General features: G+C 40.0%; 1 protein-coding gene across 5 annotated transcripts in view; it reads left to right on the forward strand.

Annotated features, from left to right (window-relative positions):
• The first annotated feature begins 1,527 nt into the window (after positions 1-1,527).
• RASSF6 (Ras association domain family member 6) overlaps positions 1,528-19,685 on the forward strand; it is a 30,659-nt gene continuing 12,501 nt past the window's right edge. For 2 of the 5 annotated variants that reach the window (XR_014895763.1, XM_085304100.1), the window contains exons 1-2: positions 13,993-14,153; positions 17,259-17,348. Coding sequence is in view for 4 of the 5 variants with exons in the window: in XM_085304100.1 (XP_085160226.1) it covers positions 17,278-17,348 (71 nt within the window). In the remaining variant the exon portion in view is untranslated. Of the gene's footprint in view, positions 1,643-3,757; positions 5,869-7,303; positions 7,659-9,440; positions 9,618-10,866; positions 11,012-13,992; positions 14,154-17,258; positions 17,349-19,685 lie in introns of those variants that run through there. The other 3 variants (XM_085304101.1, XM_085304103.1, XM_085304104.1) reach the window with 3 other exon arrangements.

The following is a 19,685-nucleotide window of genomic DNA, read 5'->3' on the forward strand; positions in this document are numbered from 1 at the left end:
GCTAGTTTCTCTGGCAGATTTTGAACTGCATGTTTAAAAGTTTTCCAGTCTGTTTTAAGATCCTACCCCAATACAATGTCCAAGCATGAACTTAAATAAATTGTGTTCTTAAGGATTGCCRTGTTCAGTAAGTATTTTACTCAGTGAATAAAATAGTCATGTGATTATGTGATTTTCAGAACTGGAGACTTAGAGCTATTCATATTTTATTTAATGAGATATAGCATCATTTATGATACTACATTAAAAGTAACAAGTAGGAACAAGTTAGTGCACACATAGACAAATCACCCAGGAAATGGCAAGTTATTTATTTGCTATTTGACCATTCTCTTTTCAACACGTGTATAGTCTGCTTTGGAATTCGTRCACGTAGTGTTTTACTGTATCAGTTTGGGGTGCTTTTATCTGGTCTTGGATGTTATCAGATTTTCCATATGGATAATAACTAACAAGCAGCATGTATTTACTGATGAAGTATCATGCAACAGCAGCAGCAGTAACAACGGTGCATGATAGATAGTGGGGGTCTCAATCCAGTATAAGTCCTCTCAGTAGAATCCTTTTCTAGCACTTGTTCTAGCATCATTCTCTTATCTGTCACATAATGATTTTTTTGTTGTCCATTTGTTCATTTACTGAGGATGATGTCCAGAAGGAAAAATAGGATCTATTCCGCATGCTTGTCGATGCAGGTGATCAGTGCTGACATGCCCCCTAGGAACTGCAATGCACCAGCATCCCAATCATTTTAGGTTCTGATAGATCAAGCAGATAAGAGCTCAGTCCTATATGTCATTATGGTGTTTGAGGGCAAGAGAGAATTTTGTCTCTTCACAGTCCAAGAACTCATTCATTCCAAAGTTAAATAGGGTATTTTTCCTGTCTGCAACCCTGGCAGAAGGAGCGTGTTGCATCTATTAGAAGTACGGGCTAGTAGGACATACCCATGTCTTGTTTTGTCAGGAATCAGCATTTTGGGTCCAGATTTAAGTGGGTTTTGTTTTTGTCTTTTTTCCTTCAACGATGTTTGGCTTTACTAGGAGTTTGGGGATTTCTCTTTGTGAGTGCTCCACCAACAACTTCCAGCAAGCAGCAGATTGCTGTCATTTCAGCATCAGTTACCTCCTCTGTCACCACTAAATCTTATGACTCAAATCAGACATCTTATGTTTCTCCTTGTTATTTCTTGCCCAGGAAGATCTTCTTATATCCCTGAGAACGGTCTCATTTTCTGTTTCACATCTATTCTCGTAGCCTTAGAGCAGACACCCCTTAGTCAGGGTAATGCTAAATATGTTTCTTCAGGTGCAGTCCAGCTGGCCACCAGTTTATTGTAGAGAGTGTATCAATGACATGCATCTAAGTCCATCCCTGCCCTCCCTATATTTTTCCTCTCCTTCCCTCCCTCTTTTTTTGCCCTGGGATGCCACAGTATAATGCAGCATAATAAAATGCAATTATAGTGCTTCATAAAATAGACTAATTATGAACTCAATTTTTTTCTCATGTGTCTTTTTTGGCCAGGAAGTGTGTGGAAGACCAGTAGCACAATGGTACCTATACATGAAACATCCTGCACGCAGCAACCCACTCTCTGAGCTTTATTCCCATTCAGTTTTCTGTGAAAAATTAAAATGAGGTAAGAAATGCTCAGAACCAGTGCTGACTACAAGTATTTATACAGGGAAAAAAATATGGATACCTCTCCGATTAATCCTTTTTCTTCTTTGTGGGCTCACGCAGGTCCACAGTTCCACCTTGAGGTGGATTCTGGCATAGCACCCTTTGGTCACTGTACGGAGTTGATATCTTGCTCTTCTCAAGGGTAAGATATAGTTCAGGACAAAGTCCAAAATCTGTTTGTCTAACTGAACTTTTCACTAGTTTGGAGTTCACTCCATCTAGACCATTATTTATTTGTAAGAATACTTCTCCTCTTGCACAGGAACCTGCAGTTGTCCCATGACTGAAGTTGTCCTCAACACTTTCCTCTATCTGTGATCATATATGAGTGCTTGCATCCTCAAGAAGTCACTGATGGGAGATTTGATTGATATGGATTGTACAGTATTTGTGTGCCTTTTGATGAGTTTTACGGAATAAGACTTTTTCCTTTTAATATAACTCAGATTATGGAGAGCAAAGTTTTCACCTTTCAGATTGGCTATGTATCAGATAGCACAGGCCCCAATACATATCTCTGTTGCATTTGGATCATCTCTCTCTGATATGAGAGGTGACCATTTATTCCTACATTCTTTTTTTTCAATTTTTTTAGTTATTCTTCTTCTCTATGAGAATAATTTCTCCTCCCCCCTTGACTGTTTCTTGAACAGTCTTCAGTGATGGAAGTTGCTCTTTTCCTCCAGCAAATCCGAGTGCCTGTTCTGCCTTGGTCACTGAGGTCTGCACATTCACTGATTCCTGCAGGAATCAGTCGTCCTAGCTGCTATATTCCAGCCTGGTACCAAGGCAAGTTTAAATGAGACGTTTGATGTCTGCTGTGTTGTGACTTCACATTTTACATGTCAGAGTTTGTATTCTTTTCTTCATTTTTCTGTGTGACCGTTCCCTGAACTTATAAAGATACATTTTGTAATTCTAAGAGCCTTTTTTACACTGTAGTTGAATTACGTGGGCTTTTAAAATACCTCTGCAACRTAAGTTTTAACATAGTTGTGATTGTCTCTGGACTCCTGACAGACAGAAGACATTCTCACCAGTGCCTTGGTAACTCTGGTGCAACGAGAAGCAGACAGCTCTATACTCACCATCAGCGGAAATTTTATTCCAGCTTCATGGAGTAACACGTGGTTTTGTGAAAAACAGTTATATCAGCCAAATAGCAGCATCCTTGGGGTTACACCATCCTGTGGTAGTTCCACTTGACTGCATCTATATTATCCTAGAACTACAGGGCAGGCACTCCTCACATCAGGATTTGTAAATTTTTTTGTCTGTTGTAGTACTGTTGACTGAAATTAAACATTTATTAGTATTAGCATTTATTTGTATTGTGATGGCCATATTTTTCAGTTATTTACAGACCATGTCAAAGGCTGACAAGTAGTCAAAGCTGTTTATAATCTAAAGAATCAAGAAAATGTAGAGAAGTGAGAAGAAGCCCAGTGTAAGAGAAGTAGTTGGCAGATCAAGTTATTCTCAATAGTATATGATCTTTACATAGACCATTTATAATGCAATATTATTTTCTGTAAGTTATTTAATGTACCAGGGAAGGTTGAAGCAGAATGTTTTTCTGAAAAGGGCTCTAGTGAAGAAAAGAATCAAAGAAAATCATACGAGATCAGTATGGACAGCCTAAGGAAGAACTGGCAGAATTTTTTTTGATTTTACATTCTCAAGGATTTGTTTGCAAAATCCAACAGCTGTTTTCTTCTTGTTTTGGCTATTGAATTAAAAATAAATAYGTATTTTTGCAAGATGAATGAGTAAATTTTCAGTTTAGAAAATTTCAATTGGAAATAAATGTTTGCAGAGATATTTCATTCCATCAGAAGTCATTTCCCACTCAAAAGACTTCCACAGCAAAGAATTAAAGTGTTTTTACACAGAAGTGCAGAGGCCCTGGTAGCTTGCAGAACTTGAGAGTATTGTAGAATGACAGCTATAATTTGGTACATTAGATGACATTTAAATACCTGGATATAGAAGACCTGGAGCACCCGCATTTGGACATCTTGGCTCAATACTGTTTTGATTACCTTCTCTGTTGTGTGTTTTTATTTTCTAGTGCAAAAGGAAAACAAAAGCCCAGYGTTAAAAATGAAGCCCTTTGAATAAACTCATCACAGATGCAGGATGTTTTGCGCTGCAACCAGTCACTCTGGAAAAGGAAGCCAAGTGGGAGCAGCAGTCTCAAGTACATCTCTGAAGCACGTTTTGCTGCAGAAGCCACAAGGGGCCACTGCAGCTCAGCATGTCCTGCCACCAAAGCCCCACTGGTTCTGGCAACAACCTGCCCCACTGCATCTGGCAACAGCTCAGCACACACGGCTTGGTCAGCTGACCTGCAAGAACTCCACCTAGTTTAAAAGAAAAGTGAGAGGTTTTAAGTAGGGTTAGCTTACTGCACTGAAGGCTCAAAAACTGCCAGTGCAGCGCAGTGTGTGATGCAGGGAGAGTCCTGCAGCAGACATCTGTTAGATCAGCTTAGGCTGCCATCAGACTGCAGTGCAAAAGGGCTACTGCTCATTTGCTGTGTGGTTCAAAAGCCCTGCTTCTTTCATTTTACATATCATCTTGTTTCCACTTACCACTAATACTTTTGTGTGAGCTGATCTTAATAGTGGTAGATAGGGTTTCTTTCTTAGCTTTTTAAGGGTGAAGTGTAATTATTGATCTCCCAAATGTCCAAAAGGAAAAGAGACTTTCCTAAGAAGGAAACACCCACCCTGCTCTGCCACACCAACTGGTTTTGCAGTATGCAAAAGTTTTGCAGTCCAGGCAAAGCAAAGGGCAGCAGYTCCTTAATGAACAGGGAACTAGAAATCAAGGGCCAGCAAGGCAGGGGTCTCACCAGGCAGGGACTCATCCTGTGGCAGCTGAGCAAAGGAACAGAGCACACCCAGAGAGCATGGCCACTTTCAGTCAGAGTCCAGATCCTCAGGAAAATTCATAGCAATGAATCCAATCCAAAGAGCCAGTCTACAGTCAGAGACTAGACCAACAAGGTCCAGAACCAGGCACAGGACTATGTCTGAGCTGCAGTATAGCTCAGACAGAGATTTAATGCCCAAGGCTGAGCTTAAATGAGTTCCCAGGCCTATGGGCAGAGGGGAGGTGTAGAGGTCCCAGGTGAGGCTGGTTAGGGCCAAGACCAGTGGGTGTGCTCAAGCACCTGACACTGAAATAGATTTTACTCTTCATTTTGCAGCATGCAGYTATATATGTATGTTGTAACCACGTGAAGTCTGTTTTGCTAGGAGGAAGCATACCCTGGACTCGGCAGGGCCTTACCCATTGCTGTGGGGTGGAGGAAACTGAAGTATCCAGCCCCAGAAGAATATTACCTTTGCTGAAGTTTCAGGTAACAAAGGCAGCTGACTATGAACAGTAGAGACAAAAAGGACTGTTAATCTTTGAAAACATTGTTATTTAAGTGTACATCCAAGACATAGGTGACAAAACTGAAATAGAAAAAGGACATGTACAGAWGGTGGAAGCAGGGACAAGCCAATTAGGAGGATTATAGGGATATTGTCTGACCATACAGGGATGGGACAAAGAAAGCCAAGACCCATTGTTTGGAGTTTAATCTGGCAAGGGATGTTAAGGACAGCAAGAATGGCTTCTTCAGATGTATCACATTCTGGAGACTAGGGAGAAAATCTGGAAGAAAAGGAAGACTTTCCCTAGGTCAAGGAGGATCAGGTTAGAGATCATTTAAGAAAACCTGACATCCGCCAGTCCATGGGCCCTGATGGGATGCATCCACAAGTGCTCAGGGAGCTGATGGACATCATTGCTAGGCCACTCTCAATTATCCTTGAAGGATGTGGAGATCAGGAGAGGTGCCTGAGGACTGGAAGAAAGCCAATGTCACTCCAGCCTTCAAAAAGGGCAAGAAGGAGGATCCAGGGAACTACAGGCTAGTCAGCCTCACCTCCATCCCTGGAAAGGTGATGGAACAGCTCATTCTGGATGTTACCTCTAAGCACGTGAAGGATAAGAAGGTGATCAGGAGTAACCAGCATGGATTCACCAAGGGGCAATCATGCTTAACCGATCTGATAGCCTTCTGTGATGGAATGACTGGCTGGGTAGATGAGGRGAGAGCAGTGGACATTGTGTACCTTGACTTCAGCAAGTCCTTTGACACTGTCTCCCACAACATCCTCATAGGTAAGCTCAGGAAGTGTGGGTTAGATGAGTGGACAGGTGGATTAAGAACTGGCTGAAAGGCAGAACTCAGAGGGTTGTGCTCAGTGGTGCAAAGTCTAATTGGAGGCCGACAGCTAGCGCTGTTCCCAGGGTCAGTGCCAGTCTTATTCAACTTATTCGTAGTGATCTGGATGAAGGGACAGAGTTGCCTCCTCAGCAAGTTTGCTCATGATACCAAACTGAGAGTAGTGGCTGAGACACCAGAGGGCTGTGCTGCYGCTCGGAGGGACCTGRACAGGCTGGAGAGATGAGCAAAGAGGAATCTTATGAAGTTCAACAAAGGCATGTGCAGGGTCCTTCACCTAAGGAGGAATAACACTAGGCACCAATACAGGTTTAGGGATTGACCTGCTGGAAAGCAGTTCTGCAGAAAAAGATACAGGAGTCCTGGTGGACAAGTTGACCATGAGCTAGCAGTGTAAGGWCCCTTCAAACCTCAATGATTCTGTGTGACATCATATGTGAAGAAAGTGGTACCAGGATGAACATTCAGATCCATCTTGTAAAAATGATCATTGATCTGTGAGTCTTCAATTTCAAGTTATTTCAATAGATATTTCTTAGTTTTTCACAAAGGTTTCTTTGTGAAAATTTAATGTCGGAAATGAAAGTATATAAATTCGGTGGAAACTCTGGCAGTGCTACTTAAGTGACTACTGTGGAAGAGCACAGGGGCCATTGAGGAACTATGCAGCTACCAGCTGCTGTAGAAGGCCATTTGGCTCCCCATTCACATGCCTTCAGTAACAGTAGGCCATTTACTGCTGAGATGCTATTCCCCTTCCTGCAATCTCTTTTGCATAAAATGTCAAGCCTGAAATTGCTTCCATTCTTGCACCTGTTAGAACCTGCGCTTTCCGCAAAGACCTGGAGAAGCATACCATACAACTCATGGTCCTAAAGACACTCCTATTTCTTTACAGCTTCTTAGCTGATTAAACTTCCTGTTCCTTGAACACTGCCTTCTGTGTGCAGCAGCTCACAGTTTCCCAAGGTGAGGGTTGCTTTCTATGAGTATGGTACCTCTCTTTGCTGCCAAATGCTCTGTGGAAGCTGGGACAACACCATCCCAGAGGCTGAATTCTCATTTCTAGTGGGCAGCTTGTTCAGACTTTTGACTTGTAGGGACAAGCGTGTTGGCTAGAAACAAGTATTACCTGCAGGGCTGCGAATGACAGTTTCAGATGGATCAAATTCCAAACTTGCAGACACAGCCTCTGAACAACAGTGCAGGGAAGAATCTTTGCAGAAATTCAGCATCTTCTAAACAGATATTGACTTATTTATGTTCCTTTGCACAGGAGCATGCCAAGTCCATAGTCCAAATCAGATAGTGACTTTATATACAACTGTGTTCCAGGTGCCTCCATTCTTATCTGGATTTGTTTTTCCAAAGCACTTCTAGATCAAAAAGCTATTCAGATACCTGCAGTGATGAGATCAAATTTTAGCCTCATTAATTCCAATGAAGCCTAGCAGAAGTTGTACATGTGTGACCAAGCACCAAGAGAGAATTAGCCCTTCGGAAGTTAGAGTGATCATCGTTTCATCCAACGCCATTGAAATGCCACCGCCTCTGCCATGGAGCTGATATATAACTGCCATCCACTGTACACAGCACTCACTGTGCTCTAGGACTCTGTTCAGAAGGGTTAGGGATTTGGTTGTCTGAATAAGAAGAAAAACAGTAGAATATGTTCAGAAATGTCATCTATGAGAGCAAACACTCAAGATGAGAATGCTGTGRAACAGTAAGTATATAAATGTATTTACTCTTTGTAAAGGATGCTAGAGAGCTAAACTCCTCCAAAAGGCGTTGTTTGATAGCTCAATATAAAAACAGTGCTATGGAAGGACAAGCAGTTGTGGCATCTGTGGGGTGAGCTTTAGCAAGAGGAGTTAGTTGTTAGACCTGAGGAATGTCCCAGTGTCATATACATGTCTGGACATTCACAGGGAAAACTGAGGAGTCAAGAAGTTCTTCAAACAGCCAGACACAAGGTAGAACCCCAGTGAGTCAGCCCAATCTGGTTTGCTTTGCACTATCCCCTTTGCACCACCCGCTGTGTAGTTTTCAAGAGCAGCTAAATAAACAAAAGTCACAGACACTCAAAGATCAGCTCTTTTAATGTCTGTTGAGGTGTTTTATGCAGTATGAAAGGTAAAAAGTTATCTCCCTATCTGGACAAGTTTTACAGTGTAATGCAGGTGGTACTTGCTTAACCAGTCAGTATTCATTATGGAATTGTTTTCAAGTCTCCAGTTTTCCTCTTTAAATGCTATCTTCAAGGCAGTTTGATGTACCACTGAAGTTACTTGTACAAAGCAGTGTACAGTGAAGAGCTGCACAATATACAGAGCTGCTAGGAGACAATCTGAAGGATGTCTGCACCACATAGCAGCTGTGGGCTAAGGAGTGTGGGCTAGTCAGACGCAGAGGCAGGCTTCAATTGCCGTGCATTCTCTCCATTCCCACCAGCCTCTGATTCTTCACTTCATAATTACATAGCAAGACCTATAGAATACTCTTTCTCATGCTGTTTCTTTTCAACCTGAAAATTTGTATCCACCAGGGTGTTACATACATCAGGCCTCTGAAAATCATTATGGCCTTATCTGCATAGGAGAAGCTCTGGTGTGTGACAGCTCTTTTAACARAGTCTGAAACTGGGTGCTTGAATAAATGCCTTTATGCTCTTCATATTGTTTATCTGGGCACTTGATATGAAAGACACTACAGTAACTGAACTCTTTCCAGGCATGCATAGACTTTTTCTTTACAGAGGCTCCTATGAAGATCAGAARTGTTATTTCCGTACTACAAGTGAGGAATGAATGCACAACATAAATTAACTGACTTGCCTAGTACTGTTTGGTGACTTGTGATTGAATCCCCTAGGTCCTGTAATGATGCTTTGTTAACTAAAAGATTTTTTTTTCCCCAGTGTTGGCCAAATTTCATCATTTTATACCATCAAGAAATTTGGCCCAAAAAATTAGTCATGGAAAATATGGAAAATAGTTTTATGTCACACAATCTTTTTATTTATTAAAGTGGTTTATAATCTCAATCTCAGTGCAATGTCCACTAAACTCATTTTCCACATCCTCCCTCATCCTTACAATTTTCTTGAAGTTTATAAATTCTAGTAATGCCTGAGTGCATAGGCTCTCCTTCTGTTGTCACATCCATTGATTGTCCAGAAGCATAGTATTGTGTGAAGAATTATGCTTGCCATTGGCAAGTATGAACAAAAATGATGTCTAGAAATCTAGGCTACTTTTTATTAACCACTCAAGTGTTTAAATAGATGATGACACAGGATATTTACATAAATGTTCTTTAACCCATATCCAACCTAGTACTGAACGAATTAAACATTACTAGGTGTTTGCTTTATAATTATGACTCAGCATCAATGGCTGTGGAGCAGGAATATTTATCTAAGCATTTACATTTTAGTTGTATGCTATATAATAGTGACAATCCTGAAGTGCAATTTATTAATTTTTTTTTTTAATATATCTTACAGTTTATATACAAGAAATGGGCTGCTGAGTTCTGCTCTGAGATTTGCCAGAGACTTATATGTGCTGAGAGTATCTCAGGATCTGGAAGTGTGGATTTTCAGAAGATGAAATTCTGTGGAAAAAGAGAGAATATCTTTTAAGATCTGGCCAGTAGAGTAGTGAACACTGACAGCATGTTGGTAAGCAGCTTTTTCCATATCTTCTTGAGTTCTGTAATTGGTGGGCACATTCAACAAGGCTTAGGACATTGCTGCAGATTGTATGTTAGAGATATTTTATCATTCATTAGACAGTGCTATGTACTGTAGACATTTTCCTAAGTCATGAAAAAAAGTTTGATTTTCATTGTATTCATTATAAAATTAACTCATTCTAATTATTGATAATCATTCTTGTTATGGCTTGTGTATTTAAAATGTGACTCTTGGACTGATTTTGAGTGTAGCTGAGACAGTTGTGTTTCTTCACGGARAACATGGAAAATAGATACCTATATATGTATTTTGTTGATTCAAAATCTATTGGAATTATAGTTATTGCTGAAGTTTGCTTCRTGATTTGGGATATCTTAGGATGAGGAGAACGAGGAAGGCTTGGACACAATAATTGCCCTCTCAAATACTCACACAAATCTTTGCAAAGCAAATCCTCTAATTTATACTCAAACATAAAGGCAAGTGTAGAAGTAACAGAATGAATAACTAGTTATTTTGAAATGACAGCTCCAGCTGCAGGAAGGTATGAGCCCTTAACAGGCATGATAGGGATAGTTTCAAGTGGGAATTTAAATCTGTATCTGAAGCTTCCTCAAAGTTTCGGAGAGTATAGATCTAGTATGACCATCATGTGAGCATTACAGAGGRGTGATCATGTGTGTAAGAGGATCCTCAAGTAGGGGTGAGGAGAAGGATTGTTGCTGTGTTATTTATTGAGAAGCCTGCTGGCTCTCAAGCTAAGATTCAAGAAGAAAGATGGTCCAGAGGATTCCTACCCTGAAGGCAGAAAGCATACAAATGTACAAGGACACAGTACCAAGAGACTTGAGGAAAGATGTGGATAGAATTGGTATGAGAAAACAATGTTTCACACAGAACGTGGCAGCTGAGGGATGCCAGGATTTGAAGGTATTTTGAGAGTAGAGAAATCGCAGCCTAGAATTGCTGTTAAGTTAGCCGAGTGTGTTGAAGCTGTGACTCACTTCCTAGCTGGATTTTCCTGGTTGGAGCAAGAAGCTGCATGACTATAGCTCTCTTCTGCAGGCCAGTGCTYTCTGGTTCTGTCCTTTGTTTCATAGCTCCAGGCCAAGAAAATACTTCTATGGCTTTATAAATCTCTGTAATTCTATATGGATAACTTCATGAGCGATAATCAGTGCAAAATCATGATGCCTGACTAATAGGGGTTCATTTTATTAGGTAGGATTTTACCCTTCCAATGATGAATCACAAGAACCAGGACACTGATACTTACCAAGGGCTTTCTGCCCAGGGAAAGGTCAGTGTCTGGGAAGTGCCATCTCCATAAAAAGTGTGGAAAGCATAGCCCTCAGCACATGAACTGCCACGAACTACAGGTCTGCTCCTTTTCTACTTATTCTGTGAATTTGGGGGGGAGGGTAGTGTCACAGAGCTACAGGTCTGCTCCTTTTCTACTTATTCTGTGAATTTGGGGGGGAGGGTAGTGTCACAATGTGATATGTGAGAGATAATCGTATAGCCTGCCAAAGATAGGAAAGAATTAGAATGGATGTATGTGCTTTGCATATTTACTGATTCAAGCTAATGAGTTGTTGCCTTGTTTCTCCTCAAGGCCATACTTATCAGCTGTGTCTACAAAAATCTATCCTATCACACAGGTGCTTAAGTTGGCACTTTGGTGGGATAACAGAAAATCATCTTGCTAAAGAATAGTAGATCCTTGGCAAGGTAAACCTAATTGTTTTTAATTTCTTTTGTTGTTGCTATAATCAAAATGATCTTCCCAACCATTGTTGTAGTAAAAAGGAAAGAATGGGTGAGGTGATCACTTGGTGTTTTATGTAAACTTCAGGTCTTGTCAGCTGAGGATCTGGGTTGATCTTTGCCTTGTACTGTCTGTCTCAGAAGGTCCAAGAAGAATTTTCTGTGTTTGGAGTAAATAGTGGTCAGGAATTATCCAGGCACAGCTATTTGCACCTAATGCTTGGRATTTTTGTTGTCATTATAAAACAGAAATCTGGTGTGAGCTTGTGTATACAGGGTTGTGCTTCTAGAAAGAGGAAAAAAAAAACAGTTCTATGAAGTCTGGCATGCCTCTGAGATCTTTCCATGGCCAGTCTGTTTATTCTGGTTGTGTACTATAAAAATAGAACAGGAATTTCTGAGAGTTTTTCCTAATTTTTAATAGTTCTTGTGGTTTTAGTGATATGTTTGCTAATGACTTGAGCTTAAGCTATGAAACAGCTGAACTCCAACTGCCAATTACTTATTAATTTAAAATTATTTGAATATTAATCTTGCAAGGAGCCCAAAATGCAGCTAAGTATTTAACGACTTGAGGATTCTTACATTCCCTTCCTATTTTACAGAAATCATCATTGACCTTTCTTTTAAGGGCTGAAATAATACAAACAAGTTGTGACTTAGTTTATATGCCCTAGAAATCAAACARTATTTATCGTGAAAGATAAGAAATGATGCTTCCTCTGCATATGATCCTTCCTCTGTGAAAGGGAATGTTCTCTCATTCTTTTACTTCACAATAGACTAGCATTTCTCTGCTTTGTGGTTCTAAAGACATCTTTTCCTTATGTGCTATGTATTCCTGCTCTGCACTGAGTAATCTCCACAAAGTAACATAAGTTAATTGTGTTTGACTTTAACTCAAATGAGATCAGAACTAGACCATGGGTGGGAGTAGCTCAAGCGTGGAAATGAAAACTGGAAACAAACTCAAGCCATGTTCACCAAGCCAATATAACAGTCAACCCATTCGGTTTAATTGGAAATGAGAACTATATTTTTTTATTACCTTAACTTTTTTTGCTGCTTTATTAAATTAACTTCTTAGTAGGATGTCGTTGCATGAATCTAAGTAAAGTAAATGAAGCATAAGGATTTCAAAATTCTTCTGTAGACTTAGATATCCCCCCAAACTGAAACGAGCTACTACAGTGTTGGAAACTGGGACTAAACTTAAGAGTAAACCTAGTGTAAGCTAGTCATAGCATAAGGTAATGACCTGTCCGTCAGTTGGAAAACTCTTCAAATATCTCTTAGTGCTTTATGTAAATGTCTGTCAGAGGAGCATACTTGTCAGAAACAGATTGGTTTACAGGTGTGAAGGCCCTGCTTTTTCTCTCTGTTCTAGCTGTCTAATCCAGGAGTTTGAGTATCTGAAGTTGTGATAGTAATGGCCAAACCTCTAGATCTAAACAGCTCTGAAGGTTATATGGATTTGTGTTATCTGTACAGGAGAGGTAGAACTTGGTGAGATGCTCCAAGCTTACAAGAACATGGAGCTTTTATTCTGTTGTGAATTGAGCCAAAAATTCTTTTAYTAATTATTGTCTTGAGAATTTTCTCCCTGTTAAATGTTTTAATGCAATCCATTGTTAAATTTTCTTCTGGTGCAGAGCTAGAAACTAGAGCATAAACCGTAATTTCAGATATGAAGCATATTGCATTGTATGTATGATTGTGAGTCTAGCTTTTGCRAGGAATACAGCAGCGGGTAATGCTATGAGCTGGAATCCAATAGGAATGGGTCTGACCTGACTCTAAGTCACATAAACTGATAAAAAGCAGAAGTAATTTGATATCAAGCCCAGTGCAGTGGGACTGGTATGAAGGCAAACTCCAGCTCAGTATTTTTCATGCTTTTCAATCTGTGGCTCAATAACATGCTGTTTCAGGCTTGATCCCATGGATAAATTGCTGAGTAGAAATGACCTAGCAATCAATATGGTATGTGTGGCTCCTGCCCCTCACCCCCCAGCTTAAATATATGCTTATACAATTAGCTGCTGAGCAATTAACCTGGTAGTGATGCAGTCTGTTTTCCAGACACAACTCTTGCCTAATGAATAGTAWGCATAAGGCTATTATGCAGTTAAGCAACAAGTTGAATAATACAGCTGCGTGTGATTAGGTGCTCAAGCTATATGATGAATATTGCCACAATATTATGATTTCATATAGTTAAAGTTATGAGTTCATATAATTAAGCCTCAGCTGACTGTATGTATTGGTTATCAGATTAAACATTGAAGATATATGTCCGTTTGGAGAAGGAGAAAGCGCTTTATCCCGTAGATTAGAAAATCAGTATGAAAAGCGTTAACAGTGCTTTCAGTACAAGAGGTTTTAGGGTACAGCCTGTCAGCAAATAATTACCAAGAGTCAGCAAGCTGCCTCTCATTATACAGTTAGTGATTAAAGTGTTAACTGGAGCCTCCCTATAGGTGTAACTGTGACTAAGAGAGTGCTCCTGTCAGCTGCTTGGAAGAAGGAAAGTGGGTAGGTCAATATTCCCGACATGCACTGAGACGCAGGGAGTGGCTTGGGTTTCCAGCACTCCCAGTTTGTTGAGCAAAGTAGTAATTAACAGCTCTGTGGGTTCTGTAAAGTAGCAAGGGTAGCTGACAGCTAGCGCAATGCTGTCATGCCTCTTCTAGGGCTCAGCAAAAGGTGTGTGAAACGCCTCCTCTACTTCTTCTTTTTTGATCCTACTTACAGGTAAGTGAAACGTAAAGCTGGAGCTGTTCTTCTGACASTGCAGGTTACACTGAAAGCAGTAGAAAGCAAGGTACTTTGCAGTCACCCAGAACTCGAGTCAAATTCCTTTCAGGTAATGGGTGTGCCGGAGGGAAGGAGAAATGTTCAGTCAGTCAGAAATCATCCTAAAAGAGGTCCCTAATTCTCCAGGTGGCTTGCGAGAGTCAGAGTTGTGATAAAATAGGTAGATAATAAGCAGTGCTGCTGTTCTATGTAAACATGGGCAGAAGCTTTTGCTGCCCTTCATTCAGCTGCCGGTGTGACCATAAAGGTTATGTTGGTGACCTTGTCTGTTCTTGTTAGCCGGTAAAAGCTATCTTTCCTAAGCTACCTGAAATAGTAAGTTATTTCTCTTCATAATAATGGTTTACATGCAGTATTTCAAATATACTTGGTAGAGTAAGGCTAGTATCAAACCCTGCTCTCTTTATTCCTAGTTTATGCAAGGAGAGCAACCACTGAGATCTCTTCCTTCAGGCCCTGAAAGCTAAGGGGCTGTATTCACTGAGAGATACTAACTTCCTTCTGGTTTCAGTAATCAAATCCTGTTCTGAATCTGCCTGAGCTGAAGGGTTTCCTTGTGCTTGTTGTATTCAAGTGGAGCTGTTACTGCTCTGCACAACCCTGAAATGTGAAGAAATCTTCAAAATTACAAAATGTATATATTTTCAGTATATTTTCATTTTTACTTTCTCAGATATTGGGAATAAGTAATCTCCTTTGAATGTGATCTTTGCTTTGGTGGTGAGGGTATCTGATTTCAAAAAAAAAAAAAAAGTCTCAGAGAAATGTAGCCTGTGACTAGTTAACATCTTATTTTGATAAAATCGAATTTTATATGCAATATATTTGAATTTAGTCTGTCCTAAACTCATTTTTATAGAAATAAGTAATGGACTAACAAGTCAAAATAACGGATAGCTGTGAGTCTTAGGAAGTGACTTCCATAATTATGTGCTGTGGTGGCTACAGTGTAGAGCTCTTTGTGCCATACAACATGTTAGATATCCATTCTGTTGATTACTAAGATAATAGAGAGTTGAGCTGTATGGTTTATACATGCTAAATTGAGAACATTTGCATGATCCTGACTTCTTGTATTTCTGGAACAGCTTCTGAAAACACTGAGGAATAATACATAGAGATCAGTAGGTTTTTCAGGGTTTTAGTTTTCCTTCGCACTGGTGGGAGCTCTGCAGCACTTTGCTCACTCCGCAGTCCCAGTCTTAAAATAATGGACTTGCCAGAAAGCAGTGTGGCTACTACAAGTAAATTAAAACGCTGCCTTGCTTCTACTGCTTGGGTTACCTGTGGCATTTCRGAGATCCTTCTCCTACCAGCCTCCCTTTACAGTCACCTCCTTTTATCATTCTGTACAATCTGCCTGGCTGTTTGCTCTTGAGCTTACTTTTGTTGTTCCTTCACAGTTCTGTCCCTGTGTTGTCCCTTAAGCAAGTGTCAGTGTATTTAATAACATTAAACAAGTTCTCTCATCTCCCTATCCACTAATATTTTGAGTTTTTCTTAGAAGTAAGAATTTCAGGTAAGATGTAGGTCTTGTAGATGGAAAATTCCATACCTTTGCTAATTTTCTGCTTTGTATCCTGACATGACTGATGATCTTCCAGCTTTAGGAGTGGGTAGATGGTCTTCTCCCCTGCCACCCCTGTCCTGACCTTCATTTTTCTAGACTCTTCCTGCCATTCCTGTCTTCATCTGGAGTTTTCTCATTTTATTTCTGCTGCACTCCTTGTCTRTTCCTGTCTTTTCCTTCTGCTGCTGCTCGTGCCTTCAAGATATGTCTTAAGCTGCAGTCAGTCTTCCTCCAAGCCTTAAATTTATTCAGAGTTAATTCTGAGGCCATGAGGTTAGCCTAGCTAAGGTGCCACTTCTAAGTCAGCTAAGTGTAAAGATCACTTCTCTCGGTCTGTGGAAATCAGCTTTTTCCTTCATATGAACCATGTTAAGGTCAAATTATATCTAAAAATATGCAGCTATGAGCACTGAAGCATTTACAGGGTTTGTGAGAGTAGCTGTTCTAGGCTTAATAATGGCAACCTGGCTAACTGCTTTCATAAAACAAGCTGTTTCCTGACAGATGAAAGAGATTAGTTTAAGTCTACATCAGTAAAATTTTTCCATTTTTATCCTAGTATAAGTGAAAATGGGCATCGTGTTTTGCATTAGGGAAATTCATCTATCATAGAGCCTGAGCAAGAGGTGAATAAAGTGGAGTCATCAACTTAGAATGCAGTACTTGGGTATTTTACTGCTCTCTCTGTGTTAAGCTTTTTCCTATCTGTGTGATGCTACTTCCTGAGCAGAGCTTAAATTTTGGCAGTGAAGTACCATTTGTCAATCTTGATTTTCTTCAGTTACTTTTGTAYGTCTGCCTTTTTTTCTAACACCTTAGGGTGAATGAAAGCAGCTAAGACTCTCTAATTAAGCTTATTGGAAAATGCATTGTTGGAGTCTCACTGGTCTGGCTTTTTGCCTACACAGTTTTACTGAAATCACGAGTCAGAAATCTGTAAGTTATATTGCTACATTAAAGAGAGACCAAGACTATAATTAAAATAATATCTCYGCTTCTTTCTCTGTATGCTGCAGGACACTGACAGCGATCAACATTTTCCTGGTCTAGTCTTAAAAATCTGATTAAGCATGATTTGCTGAATCACTTCTCGTGTGTGTGTGTGACCTTGGGCAACTCTCTATAGTTAGCAAGTGAATTCTCGCCAAGAAATGGGTTGCAGTCTCAGTATACTGAGAAGAGTGAAGAATAATCATAGAGTTCTAGAGGAATCCTAAAACTCTTGGGAAAAATTGTGTTGTTTGAAACTGTAGTACTGGGGATTGATATGCGTGGTGGGAATGGCTTATGTTTTTTTGTAGTAGGAGTGAGAAAGATCTGGGTATTAAGGCTAAATACAAAATAGCCCAAATACAGTGTAATGAGAAGTTCTCATCTGGCAAGATGCAGCCTTGCAAACTAAGATTTCATTGTTAGTTTAATAGTTAGTCTTTTTTAGTGGCTTAAATGAATATAACTTTTGTTTTGTTTAGTTTCGTCTCTTCTGAATAAATGAAGAAAGTTACTATGAAAGCACAGCATCTACCTTCTGTTTCCATCAATGAGGAGAAGTCTATAACCAGGTAAATGATTACATAGAGACAATTATTTTGCTCAGTTCCAGTTATTCCACATTTACTCGTTAGATTGGCAGTGGATCCTACAGTGAGCTGAGCCTGTAGCAGCAGCAACTACAGTTCACTTTCTGTAAGGTGTGTGCAAAACAAAGTGGAGCTTCATATGGTTTTCAAAGAACTGAGCCTAAACCTTTTCGACAGCACGTTTAGTTCATTAGGTAGAACAGTRCTTTTGGAGGATACTGAAATAAAACTTCAAAGTAAGGAAGATGATCTTCCTGTCTTCAAAATTTTTTGCATTTGCACATGAATTCCAAAGTTTAACTTCAGCTATGCCTGTCTGACCTKTGGGTCCGATATCTAGCCCCAGATGGCAATGTTTCTCTGCAGAAAGACATATCAGATTGCCATCTCGTTTTGTAGTCAGTGAAAGTCATTCTTTAACCTGTTTATGCCTACTTTGGAACTGCACTCAAACTGTATTTCATGGCATGCTTTTCAGCAGGGAAGTCCTGCTGTTAGGATTTATGTAGCATTAGGAAAAATTCCTTAGCCTGCTGGTGCATAGTTCCATCACCTTTTTATGGCCCAGCTTTTTCCCTGTGTTGATCAAAGCACAGAAGCTGGAAGAGAGGGCTGTTGTCTCACCTTATTTTCCTCCCTTTTRCACTCCTATGGGAATGCAGAAGCCGCCAATTGTAAATGCATCCAAGGATGGGACCTGTGGTAGGTTTTTCCTCAGACTGCCATAGATGCTTACATTTGAATCCTGATATCCTTATATGCTGTATGAGCAGTACCATTCTTTTYTGCCTTTTTAAGGGATGGCATCAGTGCTTTACCCAGGGCATGTAGGTAAGCAATAAATGTATCCCTCCCCTCCTGCTAAATAGTCATTCCCTTTAGGCTGATTCTACTTTGGGATATAGTGCTTTTGTATCAGAGGTAACCAGTGTAAGCTTTCATGTACTTAATGTACAAAAGCACCAGATAAACCTCTTTAGTATTTTGTTGCTATAGRTTTGCAAGTATAACTGGGTGAAATCTGGAGCATGGTAGAGATGCTTTTGTTACATTTGTGGTTCTAGGTGCCATTCAAGTTTTCTTGCCCTGAGAAAAAAGCAGATAAGCATTTTGGTACTTGCTGACATACTGAACATGCTCTCAAACTTTATTCTAATGCTATTTTTGGACTATCTTAACACTTCTGTGACTTGAGCCTGCTGTTATTATGTAATTCCTCTTTCAGTTGTATTATGGAAATCATGCTGATGCAGCAAGCCTGCTGTTTGGGAATTGCACAATGGCTGGATCAAAAGGAAGAACAAAGCACGTACAATTATCTAGTTGGCCTAAATAGTATGTCTTTAGGCATAACTGACGATAATATCCATGGATAAATGCATAGTGCTCAGCTGAGAGAAACACAGGTGGAATCCCCTGGATATATATTCCTCCTAAATATATTCAGGACTTGGTTATGTTTGCCTCCAGAATRCTTGACCTTACTCCTCTCTTGTATGCTGCCTTCATTGCTGAAAAAGATGGTGGAGTTGCAGTAAATGTTGACTTTTTCAGGTTTGTCACCAACTAGTTCTTTGAGTTATTAAGCCTTGGCTTTCTGTAGTGTCTGCATTTGGCTATTGTCCCAGAGGCATGTGATGAGGAACAGTATTGCAGTGCAACTGGGACACTGATTTTTCTGACAGTGTAACTCTGAGGAGGTGAATGTGTGCCTCTTTGTTAGGGCAATCTGTGGGCATTTTGAGTGTGAGAATGTGTTACATTAAGACTTATTCTGGAACTAGTAACCTGGTGTGTGTATTACTCCTTCCTGGGGCAAAAAAAGTAAAGAAAAYGATTTACTTTTCTAAGGTCTCCCTACTGCACAAGGAAAACAAGTCAGTGAGTGGCTGTTAAACTTCTCTCTCAGGGCTTTTCTAATGGCTTGAATGCTYTGTCACCGTCCACTGCACTAATGCAAGACTGAAATCTGAAGGACTTGTTTATGCAAACTTAAGTGGAAGTTAACGGGAAGTTTTTCTGGGCAGCACAAGAAACTAAAAACATATTTAGGACTTGCTCTGTTGAAAGAAGGTTAAATGCAATTTGTCTCAGAGATAATCCTTGCCACATCGCTTAGTGCTTTTAGCCTGTGATATTTTTATTATTYATTTATTTATTGCCTTGCAGCCAAAATGGGCAAAGAGCAGTAGATGGGCCTTGTTGTAAGGCCCARTCCTTAGCACTTCCTAATCTGTCTTCAAGCAACTGACTCCCTAACTTCCCACCTGGAAAACACTTGTGAAATAACAGCTGTCAGTGACATGATTGCCTAAGATA

This window comes from Rhea americana, unplaced genomic scaffold, assembly GCF_003343005.1.
Source record: "Rhea americana isolate MKP2758 unplaced genomic scaffold, rheAme1 scaffold_203, whole genome shotgun sequence".
In the NCBI taxonomy this organism is placed as follows: Eukaryota; Metazoa; Chordata; class Aves; order Rheiformes; family Rheidae; genus Rhea; species Rhea americana.